The sequence below is a fragment of the Chiloscyllium punctatum genome, chromosome 12 (genome assembly GCF_047496795.1).
Source record: "Chiloscyllium punctatum isolate Juve2018m chromosome 12, sChiPun1.3, whole genome shotgun sequence".
NCBI classification, from domain to species: domain Eukaryota; kingdom Metazoa; phylum Chordata; class Chondrichthyes; order Orectolobiformes; family Hemiscylliidae; genus Chiloscyllium; species Chiloscyllium punctatum.
Window position 1 is genome coordinate 37663436 of NC_092750.1, and position 19781 is coordinate 37683216.

A 19781-nucleotide genomic window follows, 5' to 3' on the forward strand; every position below is an offset into this window, starting at 1 on the left:
CCGCCTCTCCAGGAAACACCCGCCCTTCAGGCCCCGCCTCCCCAACATGCAACGCCTCCCATTCAGGCCCCGCCCCATTCCGCCTCCCCTCGTGGTCCACCTCCTCCTCAAATTCCGCCCCCCGCCAAGCCCCACCCCCCCCGGCCCGCCCCCCGCCCAAGCCACGCCCTCTCCACCCTTCGTTTTGTCTGCTCTCCAGGCTCCGTTACTGTTAAGGCTTGTCCTCAATAAACCGAAGCACTGCGGATGCTGGATGTCAGTAACAAAATAACAAGTTGCTGCGAAACTTCAGCAGAACTGGAGGCATTTATGGAGAGAAATGACTCTTCCTCAGAACTGGGTAAAAACAATGACTGCAGATGCTGGAAACCAGATTCTGGATTAGTGGTGCTAGAAGAGCACAGCAGTTCAGGCAGCATCCAAGTAGCTTCGAAATCGACGTTTCGGGCAAAAGCCCTTCATCAGGAATAAAGGCAGAGAGCCTGAAGCGTGGAGAGATAAGCTAGAGGAGGGTGTGGGTGGGGAGAAAGTAGCATAGAGTTGAAGAGCTTCAGGGCAGAGGAAATGACCTGGGAGTTGCAGTGGGAGAGGGACTCCCTGAGATTCTTCTAGAGAGAGGAGGAAAACTTCTTGGAGAGGGATTGTTTTTACCTCATTGATTTTAACCCTACTGCGAATCCTCTTGCAAGGATGCCTGCCTTGAAGAAGTTTTCCTCCTCTCTCTACAAGAATCTCAGGGAGTCCCTCTCCCACTGCAACTCCCAGGTCATTTCCTCTGCCCTGAAGCTCTTCAACTCTATGCTACTTTCTCCCCACCCCCACCCTCCTCTAGCTTATCTCTCCACGCTTCAGGCTCACTGCCTTTATTCCTGATGAAGGGCTTTTGCCCGAAACGTCGATTTCGAAGCTACTTGGATGCTGCCTGAACTGCTGTGCTCTTCTAGCACCACTAATCCAGAATCTTCCTCAGAACTGATAGGTAAAGATGGAAACCAGAGAGAGAGAGAAAAACAGTGGGGCAGACAAAGTAATGCGTAAAGTCAGCCTGTGAGAACTGATATGCTTACCTTCTTATATTGAACATTTCCTAGCTACAATCAGTTCTGGTGAAGGGTCAATGGACATGAAACGTTAACTCTGTTTTCTCTCCACTGATGCTGCCAGACCTACTGAGTTTCAGTACTCCAGTGAATCACATCACAAACTGGAGGAACTAGAGTGTCTAGTCTCAGCTTCAGACTAGACACTCAACAGCTTTCTGGATTTAATCTTGAGTTCAACATCTTTAAACTGTGAACCATGAGCATGTTGGCTCAATGGTTAGCACTGCTGCCTCACAACAACAGGGACTTGGGTTTGATTCTAGCCCCGGTCAATTATCTACGTGAGGTTTGCACCTTCTCCCTGTTTTTGCGTGGATTTCCTCCAGGTGCTCTGGTTCCTCCCACAATCCAAAGATGTGCAGGCAGGTGAATTGGCCATGCTAAATTGCCCATAGTGTTCAGGGATGTGTCGGTTATGTGCATTAGTCAAGGAAAAAGTAGAGTAATAGGATAGGGGAAATGGGTCTGGGTGGGTTACTCTTTGGAGGGTTGGTGTGAACTTGTTGGGCCAAAGGGCTTGTTTTCACATTGTAGGGATTCTATAAATTCTAATTCCGTGACTTCCCTTTCCTTTACCTTGTTGTCGTGTCCTCCAAACTGCCACACCGCCCCCCCCCCACCACCCCGCAGTTACTGTCCTTTCAAATCTGGCAGTTAGACACATTGTTCTGCCATTCTCACATTCCAGTCACTTAATCTGAATTTTCAACATCTTTTTTCCACCAGCATCCGACATTCCCCAAGCTATAGACTAAATGCTGCCCCCTCCACACTTCACTTCAGCTTCTGTAGAAGACTTATCTAGACTTGAAATGTTAGCTTGCTGTCTCTTCACGGATGCTGCCTGACCCACTGTGATCTCCAGCACTTGTTCTTTTCAATTTTTACCCAGTAGTTTGTTTGTGTCCTGGCACTGTCTTCCTGGCCTTGCCCCTCCCCCAGACACCACCCACATGGCCCACCCACTGTTGGACATGACCATTTCCCACTTCCAGCTGGACACTGGCCATTCCTCCTCTTGTACCTGAGAGGCCCTCAGAACTGAAACAACCCTCCAACTCTGACCAGCTTCACACCTCTGTGGCCCTTTCCCACACCAACAGTCAGAGGGCCTCGAGATTTGACAACCCTCATTCCTAGGAGGAGAAAATGAGGACTGCAGATGCTGGAGATTAGAGCTGAAAATGTGTTGCTGGAAAAGCGCAGCAGGTCAGGCAGCATCCAAGGAGCAGGAGAATCGATGTTTCGGGCGTGAGCCCTTCTTCAGAAATTCCTGAAGATGCTGCCTGACCTGCTGCGCTTTTTCAGCAACACATTTTCAACCCTCATTCCTAGACCACACCAACAATTAAGATTATATTACTTACATTAGATTAGATTCCTTACAGTGTGGAAACAGGCCCTTCGGCCCAACAAGTCCATACCGACCCTCTGAACAGCAACCTACCCAGACCCATTCCCCTACATTTACCCCATCACCTAACGCTACGGGCAATTTAGCATGGCCAATTCACCTAACCTGCACATTTTTGGACAGTGGGAGGAAACCCACGCAGACACGGGGAGAATGTGCAAACTCCACACAGACAGTTGCCTGAGGCAGGAATTGAAAACAAGTCTCTGGCGCTGTGAGGCAGCAGTGCTAACCACTGTGCCACCGTGCTGCCCAACCTGAACTGATAACAGCCCACAGCCTGAAGTCTCCCAGAACTGACACCCTCCCTCCAACTCTCCCTGTCTGACTGATCTTTTTACATTTTCCGACCTGAACGGAACTGACATGCCCTGGGCCTCCCCTCTTCCGTGGATCTGACCACCACACCAGTTACTCTGACCTCTCCAGAACTGAGCAGCTGAGCCATGAACCACCTCCTAATGCCGGAATCAGTCGCTCATTCACTTATCTGATACCCTACCCGCCTGGCCTGCTACCCAAGTGGCACCTCGCCTTCTTGGCACCCTATTTCCCTCACCCGGTTGGCAAACAACCCCAGTTATTACTTACTCTGCCACAGAAGTTGTCAAAGTGGTGGACTCTGCCATTGGACATCTAAATCTCAAAATATAGCACACTGACTGCTTTGTGACTTCTATGCCAATTCACTTTGTTGTTGGATTCGTAACTGGAGCCACCAGCTTCAGGAATCATCAGCACAGAATACTTAAAAAGGCAAGGGGGTAATTTGGATTGAAAGTAGGGTTTGGTTACATTGGCTACAGTGAGGAAACAGGCCATTTGGCGCAACAAGTCCACACCGACCCATTCCCCTAACCTATATTTCCTCTGACAAATGTACCGAACACTATGGGCAATTTCTCATGGCCAATTCACCTGATCTGCACATCTTTGGACTGTGGGAGGAAACCAGAGCACCTGGAGGAAACCCACGCAGACACAGGGAGAATGTGCAAACTTCACGCAGACAGTCGCCTGAGGTGGGAATCGAACCCGGGCATCTAGTGCTGTGAGGCAGCAGTGCTAACCCCAACCACTGAGCCGCCATACTGCCCATGATTTCCTAATGATTTCCTAGCTTGCCAAGACTGTTCAGGAACTTGCATACTTCAATCAAGTCACCGCAAGCAGTTTTGAAATCCAGTGATAAAAAGGCCAACCTGTCCAACCCATCTTCATTAGACAAACAGGTATCATTCTAGTAAACTGACTCTGAATTACTTCAGTGCATTTACATCCTTCCTTACACAGACATATTGAACACAAAAAGACAACAGTCACTGCAGAGATGATACTTAACTAAATGCAAAAGGGGCGAACATTCCTGTTGGCCAAGTGTTGAAAATGAAGGATAGAATATGATAACCTTGTGGTCAGCTGGGTTTTCTATTTAAGAATTCAAATTGCTGACAGCTGATGGAGGATTTCTGTTCTGATTACAATCAACCTTACCCTTTGGAAAGTGGTCACAGTCCAGTTTTCACATTTCACAAGGCCATAAGAAATATTTATATTTAGAAACTTTATCGGGTTTCCAGTAACATTTACTTGGAAAATGATGTGATGAAGATATGGGTGTACTGTACCTTTAAGAGAGTTAAAAGCTATTAATAAGCTACCTGACAGCACCAATTGTTCAGAAAAAGGTACAATGTAACATGTGCTCCAGCTACTAGGGGAGCTGGTTGCAAAGAAATGACAAAGCAGATTTGAATTAGGCCAATCAGTTATATCCCCAAAAATACCAAACTCCAATCCAGTTTGAATTTAGTATATTGAATATTTTAAAAGCCAATGATACAACCCAATACTTTGGGGGTATAAGACTGGGAAACATTGGACAGTTGAGAGGAGAACTGCCAAGCTACCAGCATGTAAAGACTGTCTGAAAAATAACTCTCTTAAAAGTACCTTTATCGATCAGTAACCTGTGAAGCAGAATCCCCAAGAAGAAGAGAAGATGACCGGAAGACAGAGAAAACTGAAAGCTGCCTGGTTTTGGGATAAGAAGTTTTGTTTTGTAAATTGTCATCGGGAGTTTTACCAGACTAGTATTATAGAAGGGAAGGTAAAAGATAGGTTAAAGAGGGGTTGTAAATAGTTGTTAGTTAATTATTTTCTGTTATACTTCAAGAAATAAAGTTGTTAATTTTTACCTTAAATCATTCTTGGCCTCTTGACTTTGCACAGATTACTGCACAGGAAAAATCTTTTCTGTGTTGCTGATTTACAGTAAGCAGGAGAGTTTGCTCCCGTGTCATAACACTGATCTTTCGGTCTGTACAACAGAAAGAGCCATGAGACAATTATTAATAATAGAGGCACTCTTCTGCCTTGTTTTCAAAATCATGTTTTTGTGTAATCTAGGGTCATAAACCAGATTTTTTTTCTCCTTGAATTCTTTGCTTGGCCTCTCCAAAATTTATTTTCAGTAAACATCAGGTAGCTTACAGCACATATTGAGTTGTTGAATTCATTCTTTATAAGACCACGTAGTACCCTTTTCAATTCAGGATATGTCTAAATTGTTGTTTGTCTTCTAATTTTTCGCATAGTATTGAAACAATAATATATACCTCTAATACTGCCAAGCTGAAAAATTAAACATTTTCCCACATTGTTCTCTGTTTGCCAGACTTAATTTAGGTTACGTTAACTTAACATAGGTCTGCCACTCAACCTATCTATATTGGTCTGCAACCTTCTGATGTCATCCTCACAACAAACAAAAAATTAGCTACCATTTCTTCGTTTTCCTCACTTAAGTAATTGATGTAAATTGTAAAACATTGAAGCTGGAGTACCCCTGTGGTACTCCAGTCATCTCATCCTGCCAATCAGAAACAAAATTCCATTTAAGCCTATTCCCTGTTTTTTGTGACTCAACTAATCTTCAATCCATGCTCGCATGTTACTCCTACACTATATGTTTTTACTTTACACAAAAACCTTTCATGTGGTAGCTTGTCAAATGCATTCTAGAAATCCAATTACAGTATATCAGTGGGCTCCCCCTTATCCACATCACATGTTGTTCCTTCAAAGAACTGCAATAAATTGGTTAAACAGGATTTCCCTTTTACAACACCATGCTGACTCTTCTTAGTTACCTTGACTTTTTGTAAATGCCCAGCTATAACCACCTAAATGATCAATTCAAATTGTTTCCCCATGACAGATATCTAACTAATTGGCATGCAGTTTCCTGTTTCATTGCCTCACTCCTTGCTGGAAGAGAGGGGTTATATTTTGGTAATTTCTAATTTGTTGAAACCTGTCCAGAATCTAGTGAACGTTGAAATATTAACAACAATACATCTACTATGTCATTAGCCTCTTCTTTCAAAACTGTGGAATGAAATCCATCAAGATGAGGGGACTAGTTAGTCTGCAGCTCCATTATGCTCTGTACTGATTCCTTAGCGCTTTACTTTTGTAAATTCCTCTCGTCCTCCCACATCCTGATTCTTAGCTACTAATGGAATGTTTTTGTATTCTTTATACTGAATACAGAAGCATGTGAGAGGCCCTTTGGAGCCTTCAGCCCCATTTATGGTTGTTTGCAAGCTGCTGACATGGTGTAGGATAGGGTGGAATTGGTCATGGGAGGTATCCCTCGATTATACCTGACTTAAGAAAGAGGGAACCCATCAAAAATCATCCCCAGCCCTCACTGCCAATTCACTTCCCCACATCTCACGGCCCTTCCCTATCACTTATCTCTGCTATGGAATGCAGTAACAATATTGTAGGATGATACGAAAAGATCTTGTGGTGCAGGTTCATAGTTCTTTAAAGATGGAGTCACAGTTAAACAAGGTAGTGAAGAAGGTATTTGGTACACTTGCCTTTTTTTGTTAGTGCATTAAGTATAGGAACTGGGATGTCATGTTGTGACTTTACAGAACATGGGTTAGGCCACTTTCAAACTATTGTGTTTAATTCTGGTCTGTCTGCTTTAGGAAGAATGTTGTTAAACCTGAAAAGTTGGAAACGATTAACAAGAATGTTGTCGGGTTGGAGGTTTGAGCTATAGGAGGAGCTATTTTTCCTGGAGCTTTGGAGGCTGAGGGGTGACTTTATAGAGGCTTTCGAGAACAGGAAATGACATCACCAACTCAAAGAAACTCAATCATATAAATAGAAAGCAGGAATCATCAACAGTGCTTCATCCAGAGGCTCACTGAAAGTGTTACGTAGTATGGTGATGAAACATCTGAAAATGAACCTTCCAGCTCAGTGAGCAAGCCTACACCCAGAACCTCAACCTGAGCTACAAATCTTCTCAAAACTCACAGTTTGGAAGCTAAGAATCCTGCAGGTGCTTCTGATTCCTCAAAGCCATTTCACCATCTATAAGGCACAAATTAAGTGTGTAACTCCCTTAATTATTTGCTTAGACTGGTACAGCTCCAACAACACTCAAGTAGCTTAACACCTGGCAGGACAAAGCAGTCTGCTTTACTAGCATCGCACCAACAAAATTCATTTCCTTCACCTCCACTCCTGTTGATGCTCAGTCGCAGCAGTGTGTATCATCTACAAAACTCACAGCTATTCACACAGCACCTTCCAATCCATTAAGGGGAGCAAATACATGGGAATACTACCACCTTCAAGTTCATTTCCAATCCACTCACATTCCTGTCTGGGAAATATATTATTGTTCCTTCAATACTGGTGAGTCTAAGTCCTGGAAATGTCCTCTATAGCGACATTGGTGGCTCTTCCTACCGCAAGAACGCCCTCTTGATCTGTCCATCTTCCTTTCCACCTATTCGCTCCACCCTCCCCACCGAACTACCTTCCCTACCTGCATCTACCTTCCCAGCTATCTTCCCCCCAGCCCCATCCCCACACTTGTATTTATCTCTCAGCGTCCAAACCCACATTCCCGTTGAAGAGCTTATGCCTGAAACGTGGATTCTCCTGTTTCTCGGATCCTGCCTGACCTGCTCTGCTTTTCCAGCAGCCGCACTTTTCGACTCTAAGTACAGCAAATGGACTGCAGTGGTTTATGAAGACAGTTCACTACCACCTTCTTCAGGGCAATTAGGATGTGTAATAAATACTGCCCTAGTCAACAACTCATGCACCCCATCAATGAATACAAAAAACAGCCAAGTTATAAACATGCATAGAACCGCACTTGCACCAGTAATATATTCAAACCTATTCTTGAAGTCATAATTTACAAGTACCTTTCATGTTGGATTACCAACATTTTAAATATTTTATACATTACATACTTGGGTTTGACACTTTAGGAAATAATATTGTATAATTTATTAAGGTTTAGTTGGTTGGTCGCTCTGATGAGTGGATTACCAAAGCAACAGGGAGGAAATCATTTGCTCTGTTGCACGAAGCTGATACACTGTACATATTGGCTGCTGTTGGTGAGCAGACAACTATAGAATAACGGTAATGCGATATTTCTGCTTCCAGTCGTTCATTATAGCAATTCATCTTTTTTTTTCTTTAACCGATAATAATTGCAAAATGTTTCGTGTAGATTATTTTGTTTTAGCTTGGGCACGTACAAACGCAAAGATTTTAAAAATCATGTTATTGTCAAATGTAAATAACCGTTTTTCAATCAGTGATGTAGACTTCTCGATGTGTTTTGAGGCGCAGCCATTCACTTTAGGATTATTACAATGTAGTGAAGATAATTGCCTGGATATCGGAACGAAATTGTTGCAGTTTGTCCAGACCGGATGTAATTTACTACTATTATTTCTTGCGCAAAGGCCAGATTTTCAATCCGTTTCCAAAGGTTTGCTTGAGGCGAATTACCTTTAGTTATCTCAATATTAATCCAGGTCTACATTGATCTGAATAATGCTTTAAGAATTGGCTTCTCAATCATTTGAGTACTGGTTCGAGGCAGTATTTAAACTTTAATGCCAAGCATATATTTAATAACTTGAAAATCCCTTGAGTATCTCTGGATTTCCCACTTGAAGTCTCCGCAGCTTCGTTCATGAGCAAGTCCTCGTTTTGATCAAAGTCGTATTGCCTTTATCAAAGATGGCGGTGCCCAGCCCAAAGTGACACGCCAATGGTGACAAGCTAGTACGCATGCCCGCCGCCTGCCAGCCTGTCTGTGCACGCATGCGCGGATTCAGCCGTGGCTGCGCGGACGGTTGAGCTTTGATCAAAGCGTCCGGAGCGAATGGATAATGGAGACTGGAGCCAGGCGGTAAGAATCGGCAGGTTGGCCGGCGAAAGCAAGCAGGCGCGTGTGGGCACCAGGGCGCCTGCTGTTGGTGTCCCCCGGCGAGTGCGTGTGGTCGGCCAGGGGCTGGCTTTGGGGACGGAGCTGCTGCTGCTGCTGCGTGGCGGCCGGCCCCTTGCCTGAGCCTCCTGTCCGGCCTGTCCGGTGGAGCTGCAGCCGCCCAGTCTCACAGTTGTGTGTGTGTTGGGAATCGCAGACCAGCGGAGATTTGACTATAGTTCAACCTACCCTCAACCAGGCGACTTTTGTTTTTTTAAAAATGAAGGGTTTATGCCCAAAATGTTGATTCTCCTGCCCCTTAGATGCTGCTTGACCTGCTGTGCTTTTCCAGCACCCACACTCTCGACTCTATCTCCAGCATCTCCAGTCCTCATTTTCTATTAGCTTTTTTGGTCGGGCAAATACATAATTAGTATTCTATCGTCTTTTATTGTTGGCTTCGATATCATTGCATCCTCATTTAAAGTTGAACTAAAATAAGGAAAAAGGCTCATGAATCATTTTAATGAATTTACCTGAACATATTGTTTTAACATTGTGGGGGGTGGTCATCCTAATTTATATTATTTAAAAGATATTGCACTGTTCTGATTGGTTACAATGACGTCGACGGCGAAAAATTAACTGGGCACTACTTTATTCATTTACTGGGTTTTGGCACTTCTGGCTTGGCCATCGATTATTTTTCATCCCTGGCTGCTTTTGAACTAGTGATTTGCTTTCTCGAATCACTGCAATTTTTTTTTAAAAATAGAAAATAATATTAATGTACATAGTTAATAAAACAGTTCAGATCTATACAGTGTTGGCATACAGAAAAAAAAATTGGATTTTTGACTTTCTCAATGCGTACAGCTAATCTGCAGATTTTTTTTTACTTGGGCTAGAAACAATTTATAGAGTCATAGAGATGTACAGCATGGAAACAAACCCTTCGGTCCAACCCGTCCATGCTGACCAGATATCCCAACCCAATCTAGTCCCACCTGCCAGCACCCAGCCCATATCCCTCCAAACCCTTCCTATTCATATACCCATCCAAATGCCCTTTAAAAGTTGCAATTGTACCAGCCTCCACCACTTCCTCTGGTAGCTCATTCCATACACGTACCACCTTCTGTATGAAAAAGTTGCCCCTTAGGTCCCATTTATATCTTTCCCCTCTCACCCTAAACCTATGCCCTCTAGTTCTGGACTCCCCCACCCCAGGGAAAAGACTTTGTTTATTTATCCTATCCATGCCCCTCATAACTTTGTAAACCTCTATAAGGTCACCCCTCTACCTCTGACGCTCCAGGGAAAATAGCCCCAGCCTGTTCAACCTCTCCCCATAGGTCAAATCCTCCAACCCTGGCAACATCCTTGTAAATCTTTTCTGAACCCTTCACAACATCTTTCCAATAGCAAAGAGACCAGAATTGCCCGCAATATTCCAACAGTGCTTAACCAATGTCCTGTACAGCTGCAACATGACCTCCCAACTCTTGTACTCAATACTCTGACCAATAAAGGAAAGCATACCAAATGCCTTCTTCACTATCCTATCTACCTGCAACTCCACTTTCAAGGAGCTATGAACCTGCACTCCAAGGTCTCTTTAACCTTACCATGAAGTGTAGATGTCCTGCTAAGATTTGCTTTCCCAAAACCTCGCATTTATCTGAATTAAACTTCATCTGCCAGTTCTCGGCCCATTGGCTCATCTGATCAAGATCCTTTTGTAATCTGAGGTAACGTTTTTCACTGTCCGCTACACCTCCAATTTTGGTGTCATCTGCAAACTTACTAACTGTACCTCTTATGCTCACATCCAAATCATTTGTGTAAATGACAAAAAAGTAGAGGACCCAGCATCGATCCTTGTGGCACTCCACTGGTCACAGGCCTCCAGACTGAAAAACAACCCTCCAGCACCACCCTCTGTCTCCTACCTTTGAGCCAATTCTGTATCCAAATGGCTAGTTCTCCCTTTATTCCCTGAGATCTAACCTTGCTAATCAGTCTCCCATGGGGAACCTTGTCAAACGTCTTACTGAAGTCCATATAGATCACATCTACCGCTCTGCCCTCATCAATCCTCTTTGTTACTTCTTCAGAAAACTCAATCAAGTTTGTGAGACGTGATTTCCCAAGCACAAAACCATGTTGACTATCCCTAATCAGTCCTTGCCTTTCCAAATACATGTACACCCTGTCCCTCAGGATTCTCTCCAACAACTTGCCGACAACCGACGTCGGGCTCACTGATCTATAGTTTCCTTACTACCCTTCTTAAAGAGTGGTACCACGTTAGCCAACCTCCAGTCTTCTGTCACCTTACCTGTGACTATTGATGATACAAATATCTCAGCAAGATGCCCAGCAATCACTTCTCTAGCTTCCACAGAGTTCTAGGGTACACCTGATCAGGTCCTGGGGATTTATCCACCTTTATGCATTTCAAGACATCCAGCACTTCCTCTTCTGTAATATAGATATTTTGCAAGGTGTCACCATGTATTTTGCTACTTTCTATATCCTTTTCCACAGTAAATACTGATGCAAAATACTCATTTAGTATCTCCCCCATTTTCTGCAGTTCCACACAAAGGCCGCCTTGCTGATCTTTGAGGGGGCCCTATTCTGTCCCTAGTTATCCTTTTATCCTTAATGTATTTGTAAAAACCCTTTGGGTTCTCCTTAATTCTATTTGCCAAATCTATTTCATATCCCCTTTTTGCCCTCCTGATTTCCCTCGAGTGTACTCCTACTGCCTTTATACTCTTCTTAGGATTCACTCGATCTATCCTGTCATCACCTCAAATATGCTTCCTTCTTTTTCTTAAGCAAACCCTCAATTTCTTTAGTCATCCAGCATTCCCTATACCTACCAGCCTTTCCTTTCACCCTAGATTCTCATTATCTCATTTCTGAAGGTTTCCTGTTTTCCAGCCGTCCCTTTACCTGCGAACATCTGCCCCCAATCAGCTTTTGAAAGTTCTTGCCTAATACTGTCAAAATTGGTCTTTCTCCAATTTAGAACTTCAACTTTTAGATCTGGTCTATCCTTGTAGGCGAAAGTGAGTACTGCAGATGCTGGAGAATAGAGTCAAGAGTGTGGTGCTGGAAAAGCACAGCAGGTCAGGCAGCATCTGAGGTGCAGGAGAATTGATGTTTCAGTCATAACCCCTTCATCCTTAATGAAGGACTTATGCCTGAAAGTTTGATTCTCCTGCTCCTTGGTTGCTGCCTGACCTGCTGTACTTTTCCAGCACCACACTCTTGACTCTGAGTTGGCAATATGTCAACCAGTACATTGAACCTGATTGTTTGATAGGTAAAAACCCTTCATCAGGAATGGGCCTCAAAAATACTATTCATAGGTATCAGATATTAAACTAGTAAAAGATTTATTGAAAAAAATATACTTTATTCATAAGTCTTTATGTGCATACAGTTAGAAAGCTGTTCAGATCTATATTGTCTTTACTTACAGAGAGGAAGCATTGGGGTTTGTCTTTCTGTATTCTTACAATTAATCTATAGACATTTCTGAGGCATTGGGAAAATCCAAGAACTGAATGGACCCCTGCCTGCTGTACTTCGGCAAAAGACCTTAGATGGTGGTCTTTCCACACTTGGCAGCACCTCCACAAGCTTTAGTATGTCTGCAATCTATTTAGTGCAGGTGCCCCCACTCCATAATACCATTAGGGAGGAAGTTTCAGGATTTTGTCTCAGCAACACAAGGACCAGTGATATATTTCCAAATCAGGATGATGAGCATCTTAGAGAAGAAATTGCAGGTGATGGTTAGGGTTAGCATCCTTTGCCATTGTCCTTCTTTGTGGAAATGGTCAAGGGTTTGGAAGGTGCTGGGAAGACGTGAATTTCTGCAGTGCGTCTTGTAGATGGTACGCATGCTACTACTAAGTGTCAGTGGTGGAGAGAATATGTTTGTTGACATGGTGCCAATCGGTTATGCTACTGTATTCTCTTGTTTCAAACTTCGTGAGTTTTGGAGTAGTATACATCCAAGAAATTGATCCATTACATTCCTGACTTTGCCTTGTAGATGCTGGACCGGCTTGAGGAGTCTGGAGGTGAATTACTTATCGCAGAACCCTTGATCTCTGACCTTCTTTTGCAGCCTCAGTATTGATGTGGCTAATCCAATTTGATTTCCGGCCAATAGTAACCCCTAGAATTTTGATAGGGACTCAGTTGTGCTAGTGTCATGGGGAAATGGTTAGATTCTCTCTTGCTGGAGATGGAGTTTGTCTGGCACTTGGATGGTGTAAATCTTACTGCCATTTGTCAGCCCAAGCCGACTTGGATATCGTCCAGGTCTTGCTGCATTTGACATGGTCAGCTGTAATATCTGAGGAGTTGGGAATTCTGTTTAACATTGCACAACTCCCATATGACATTATGATGCAGGGAAGGTCATTGAAGCAGCCTAAGATTATTAGGCCCAAGTCACTATCCTGAGGGATTTCTACAGAGATAACTGATCACAACTACCATGATTTCCTTTTGTGTTAGGTAGGAACTGCGACTAGTAGGAAGTTTCCCGATTCCCATTGACCCTAGTTATGCTAAGGCTCCTTGATGTCTTTCACAGTTAGAAAATACATACATTATCTCGAGAATATACTCATGCAACAACAATATTTGAACTTTGAATAAAATTGTATGTTTTTCTTTTCTGGAGTGTTTGGATCTACATAATGAATAACTTAATTTAAATTTGATGCCTTCCATAGTTAGAGTTTCAAAATTATGTTGAAATATCAACTCAAATCTGATTTTACATCAGTTAAAGATGAACTGCATACTGTTTTACCTAAAATGTAATTTGTATTAGATTTTTATTCTTTCAAAAATATCACTTGGACACTGAACAAATGAAACACCCACTGAAAATATTTTTACATAAATTGGGTAATATGGATATGTCTGACTTTGGTAATATGGGTAAAGAAACTTGTGTTGTAACAACTCATGGCCTGCATTTCCTTTTCTCATTACAGATGGCTGATCCAGTCACCCTTAACGTCGGAGGACACTTATATTCAACATCAATATCCACACTAACCAGATACCCAGACTCCATGTTGGGAGTCATGTTTAGGGGTGATTTCCCCACTGCCAAAGACTCTCAAGGAAACTACTTCATTGACAGAGATGGACCTCTCTTCAGATACATCTTGAATTTTTTAAGGACTGCGGCTTTGACGCTACCTCATGGCTTCAAAGAAATTGACCTCCTGAGAAAAGAGGCAGATTTTTATCAGATAGAGCCTTTGATTCACTGTCTGAATGATCCCAAGCCCCTTTATCCATTAGATACCTTTGAGGAGGTGGTGGAACTGTCTAGCACCCGCAAACTTTCCAAATATTCAAATCCAGTAGCTGTTATAATCACACAGCTGACTATCACTACTAAAGTTCACTCACTGCTGGAGGGTATTTCAAACTATTTCACAAAATGGAACAAACACATGATGGATACCAGAGACTTCCAGGTGTCCTTCACATTTGGACCTTGTGATTATCATCAGGAGGTGTCTCTTCGTGTTCATCTGATGGAGTACATTGCAAAGCAAGGCTTTACTATCAGAATGACAAGGGTACATCACATGAGCGAGAGAGCCAATGAGAACACAGTGGAACACAACTGGACTTTTTGTAGACTGGCACGAAAAACTGAAGACTGACCATCCTTATGGTGGTAAATGACATAACCACACAATAAAAAGTTATGGCACGCTATATGACACAATGTAACTAAATATCCAGGTAACCATGTTCTTCAATTCTTCTATTGAAAGGTTACTTTTTGTACAATAGCAAAGTATTCCCTATGCATAGTGTAACCAAATGATCCTGTTGAGAGAAGGTATTAAATGTAAGATGCGTATTCCTTTAAATGTTTTATTAACAATATATTCTAGATTTGTTTTCTTCAAGCAAGTACATGAAATTGTAGTTTTTCCCTGTTCTCTCCATATATGGATGAAATAAATAGTTCAAATGGATCAAAACATTGTCTTTGTACATTTTTCGTCTGTGAAATCTCTGCCCAACATAGTTTTAAACTGGTTAGTAAAGTGTATTTAAATAAATATAATGTGAGCTGATTTTTTTTAAATCTGGGAATTTCCATGATGTAACTTTATGACCCTTGCAAAATCATAGATTTTCAGCATTTGAACAGTTCATCTTTAACTGATGTAAAATCAGATTTGAGTTGATATTTCTGCAGCAACCGTATGTAGAAATGTTTCCTTCATTTTCTTTGCATTGATCTGTTAAACCTTTGTCACAGTGAGCCTTGTGTACTTACCCCAGCTATGACTGCAATAGCAGAAACTAGCTTGTTTTATTTTTAAGCAATAATTGGCAATTTTTGCACCAGTTCATCTAATGCAGTGCACTGCAGAGCAAGTATATTATACTTAATATTATGTATAGAGTATATTACATTTGTGTAAACATCTTTGGATTATAGCCATAGTTTAACAAAGATGCTGAATATATATTTTAGCATCAAAGATTTTGCTGAGCATGATGCTATTTATTACTTTAAAATCACCGTGTGGATGAAGCAGCATTACTCAAACTAATTTTATTTAACAAGTTTGGTCATAGGGAACCGAATGGAAGTCTCAGAAAAAGTGTTTTGAGTGGCATATTCGTTCAAATAGAAGTGTTGAGGTGACATTTTAATTCTCTACATGAACCAAATGGTTCAACAATTACTTTGTCTTTATGACTGAATTAAAGATCACAAACCATAGCAGTTACACTGCGTATTGAGTTTTAGGTAGTCTTGGGTGCAAGAAAGCTCATTTTCCACATATTAGCTGGAGATTTTGATCAGGAATCTGACAAAATATCAGAATTTGATATTTCACTTCAACTGAAGTGAAATTTGATTAGATTAGATTAGATTACTTACAGTGTGGAAACAGGCCCTTTGGCCCAACAAGTCCACACCGCCCCGCCGAAGCGCAACCCACCCATATCCCTACATCTACCCCTTACCTAACAGAGTTAAATCCATTGGAAATCTTGAGTTCTCTATTTCAAAAAATTGTATATGCTTACATGATTAGCATAACTTGCAGGTGCGAGTTTAGTGGGGAAGTAGGAGAAAGGAGACCACACACCTCAAATGTTATATTATTTGGTTCTCACGAGAAATGTTGTAATAAAGCAGTGCTCTCTCTGGTTTATTTAATAGTTAACATATGATACATTAAATGAAATCTGATAAGGCTAATGGTAGTAAAATGAATAGATATAGAAATATGTTTTATAGTTGTAAGCAGCATAAAAAAGAATGCATTCAAATCCTGAGCCTTCTGAAATTATTGGTATAATAGATCAGGCACTGAGTAAGGATTTTTAATTTTTCTGAAAACAAGTAGATATTCATTAGAAATTTGAAAAGAAATCAAGTGAACTTTAGTTCAACAACTAACATTTTTGAATGTTGTGAATAAACCTGGCTGTCAAGAGTCATAGTGGCCATTTGCAATTGTTTATGATAATCAATACTCTATGCTGTTAACGTAGTCTTAACCATTAAATTCAGCAGCAAAACAAAGCCAGAAAGTTACAACTTGGACTGTGCTAATCGAAAGCGAGGCTTCAGATATTTCTCATATGCAGGGTTTTCCTGTGGAAACAAAAATCCAGTAAACTATTTACTTTCAAACGTTGACAACAATAAATGCAAAGAATTGCTCCATCTTTGCAACAATATCCCTGCATTTCAATGGAATTTCATAACCAATGCATTTACTTCCATTATATAATCTAAAGGACAAAATATAAATTTGATAGAACATTATAGAATTAAATACGTAAGAACTTTGACTGCACTTGGGAAGATCTACTCTCATAGCTGAACACCTTCTAGATTGGCAATACCTTTCTAAACCAACAGCAAACATTTACAATAAATGTATGAATAAAGCTTAAAGTACTTTGACCCATGAGTTAATCCTAACATATTGCATGTAATTGAAAAATTGTGGACTGTGTTTTATGATTCTCTTACTGAGATAGTTCTAGGCTGGCAAATCACATCAGGTGTTACGTGCCTGGAAGATATAATAGGAGACTGGCAACTGTTTTTCTTTTTGCAACAGCCTTTTGAATCAGGATCAATGGTTACTACACAGGAGGCCATTATTAGTCTTGCAATGACTTATGACAATCAGTATTTCATACTGTTAACAGTCTTAACCGTTAAAATCAGCAGCAAATCAAAGCCAGAAAGTTACAATAGACAATAGGTGCAGGAGGACAATAGGATTCCATTCTGCCCTTCGAGCCTGCACCACCATTCAATATGATCATGGCTGATCATCCTTAATCAGTATCCTGTTCCTGCCTTATCTCCATAACCCTTGATTCCATTATCCTTGAGAGCTCTATCCAACTCTTTCTTAAATGAATCCAGAGACTGGGCCTCCACTGCCCTCTGGGGCAGAGCATTCCACGCAGCCACCACTCTCTGGGTGAAGAAGTTTCTCCTCAACTCTGTCCTAAATGGTCTACCCCGTATTTTTAAGCTGTGTCCTCTGGTTCGGCACTCCCCCATCAGCAGAAACATGTTTCCTGCCTCCAGAGTGTCCAATCCTTTAACAATCTTATATGTCTCAATCAGATCCCCCCCCTCAGTCTTCTAAACTCAAGGGTATACAAGCCCAGTCGCTCCAGTCTTTCAGCGTAAGGTAATCCCGTCATTCCAGGAATTGACCTTGTGAACCTACGCTGCAGTCCCTCAATAGCCAGAATGTCTTTCCTCAAATTTGGAGACCAGAACTGCACACAATACTCCAGGTGTGGTCCCACCAGGGATCCTGTACAGTTGCAGAAGAACCTCTTTGCTTCTATACTAAATTCCTCTTGTTATGAAGGCCAGCATGCTATTAGCCTTCTTCACTACCTGCTGTACCTGCATGCTTACCTTCATTGACTGGTGTACAAGAACACCCTTTACCTAAATTGATTCCATGTTGGACTGTTCTAATCGAAAGCGAGGCGGATTCCTGATGAAACAACTCTTCTGTTCCTCGGGTGCTGCTTGACCTACTGTGCTTTTCCAACACCACAGTCTTTGACTCTGATCTCCAGCATCTGCAGTCCTCACTTTCTCCTAGGCTGCTATTCAGTTCAGCATGTTCATGCAAGAACAACTTAGCTAGTCATACGACCTTCACTTTCCTAGAACCACTCAGCAAATCTTTTCTCTTCAAATAATAATGCAGTTTTCTTTTGAATGCAATGTTTTGGATGGATTTGCCTCTACCACACTTGGGTAGCACATTCCAGATTTTAACCACTCAGTGTGTATTAAAAACTTTCCTCATGTTATTGTTGCTTCTTTTGTCCTACACCTTAAGTGTCCTCTGGTTCTCAATCAATGGATACAGTTTGTCTCTATCCATGCTGTCAAGATACTTCATGATTCTGAACACCTCCATCACATCTCTATTCTTGGGGGACTGGTTGGCATGGACAAGTTGGACTGAAAGGTCTGCTTCCATTTAAGTTAGACAAATTATGATCACTACATTCTAACTGATCCTAGGTACAATTCAATATTATTTGTTGCTTTATTCATTTACATTTTTATTTTCATAAAGATAATCAGCTTTAGCTAACAAGAATGCAGGACAATTAAGAAAAAGGATGTTGGAAATGAAACTCCAGAAAGTGTTATTTCATTAGCAGCAGGGAAGTTAACCAACGTTACAAGATGCAAAACCTTACTGAATGATACAGAAAAGAGGTGGACATTTAGCCCAATGTGCCGATCTATAAAGGAGTTATCCAATTAGTTTCACTCACCAGTTTTTCTTCCCCCAACAGCACTGTAAATATTTTCTTTTTATCTTCATTTCAGTGGTAATCCGACTGAGTCAGAATACTTGAGCATATAAACTAGGCTGCCACAGTGGAGTACTGAGGAAGTGATGCATTGTTTGAGGTACTACATAAACAAATATGACAGATCCTACAATACTTTCAATGAGGAGTTGGAAAGGTTTGCCAATATATCAGCCAGTATCTAGCCCTTAAACACAATCAAAACAGACTAGCTATTTATTTACTGTTCATAGAACTTGCTTTGTATATTGGCTCTGCATATGCCTATTAAACAACAGACTACTTTAAAAAAAATAGGCTGCAAAATAATTAATAGACACATTAAGACATTCAAGCATAAGATACTGTGGATTCAAGTTCTTTCTCTTTCATACACTCCTAAAATACAAAGAAGCACATACAGTATTAATTGTAAGGATGGTGTCTGATCTGGGATCAAATGGAGTCTTGATGGGGTTAATGGGAATAAGGAAATGAACTACCTGGTGTGATTTCAACTTATCAATCCACCTTACAATAATCCATTATTTCAATATGTTATTATTTGAGTCCATAGAACAGATTAGATGTTTAGATGTGTATAGGGTACCAAAAATGCAAGAAATATGTACCTGAATGTCATATCTAGGAAACAAAGCAAATATCACTGCTGCGACAAGACAATGTAAATTTTAAGATAGAAATTGAGTTAACTGTTGTACTCTATAACTTAAGGTGAATGTTGATTTTTGATTTCATATTTTTGCATGAATATTTTAGTAAACAACCCCAAATGTCATTTACCATTTACAACATAGAAAGGCCCCCTTTTCCAGTAAACGCATCAACTATACTTTCAATTTTATAGATGCAACATCTGTAGTATAATGGCTTGTGGGGGTCCCCAATTTACGAATGGCTATGCTTACAAATGGGATCCCATATACAGTATAATTGTAAAGATCAGACAAACAAACATTTCCTATACTTATGAATGGCTTTTTTATACTTGCAAAGAGTCAAGAATGGAATTTGTTTGCAACTCAGGCCTGCTGATATATCGGATTAAGATCTATAAAGGATTAACCGTAATAGTCTGTGATGTCAAAAGAGG

At 41.3% G+C, this 19781-nt stretch overlaps 2 protein-coding genes across 5 annotated transcripts in view; one reads left to right on the plus strand and one right to left on the minus strand.

Annotated features, from left to right (window-relative positions):
* The first annotated feature begins 7960 nt into the window (after window positions 1-7960).
* kctd6a (potassium channel tetramerization domain containing 6a) lies at window positions 7961-14816 on the plus strand. 2 transcript variants are annotated; one of them, XM_072582409.1, is made up of 2 exons: window positions 7961-7983; window positions 13813-14816. In XM_072582409.1, exon 2 carries the CDS (start codon window positions 13813-13815, stop codon window positions 14497-14499), a length of 687 nt encoding a protein of 228 aa, XP_072438510.1. In that variant the 5' UTR covers window positions 7961-7983; the 3' UTR covers window positions 14500-14816. The 2 variants fall into 2 exon arrangements, with proteins under 2 accessions (XP_072438510.1, XP_072438509.1); XM_072582408.1 differs by lacking the exon at window positions 7961-7983 and adding an exon at window positions 8661-8764.
* A 1174-nt stretch (window positions 14817-15990) lies between these two features.
* LOC140483802 (peroxisomal acyl-coenzyme A oxidase 2-like) overlaps window positions 15991-19781 on the minus strand; it is a 36639-nt gene continuing 32848 nt past the window's right edge. For 2 of the 3 annotated variants that reach the window (XM_072582407.1, XM_072582406.1), the window contains one exon: window positions 15991-16466. In XM_072582407.1, coding sequence (XP_072438508.1) covers window positions 16404-16466 — 63 coding nt within the window. In that variant the 3' untranslated portion in view covers window positions 15991-16403. Of the gene's footprint in view, window positions 16467-18649; window positions 18764-19781 lie in introns of all 3 variants that reach the window. The other variant, XR_011962038.1, reaches the window with a different exon arrangement.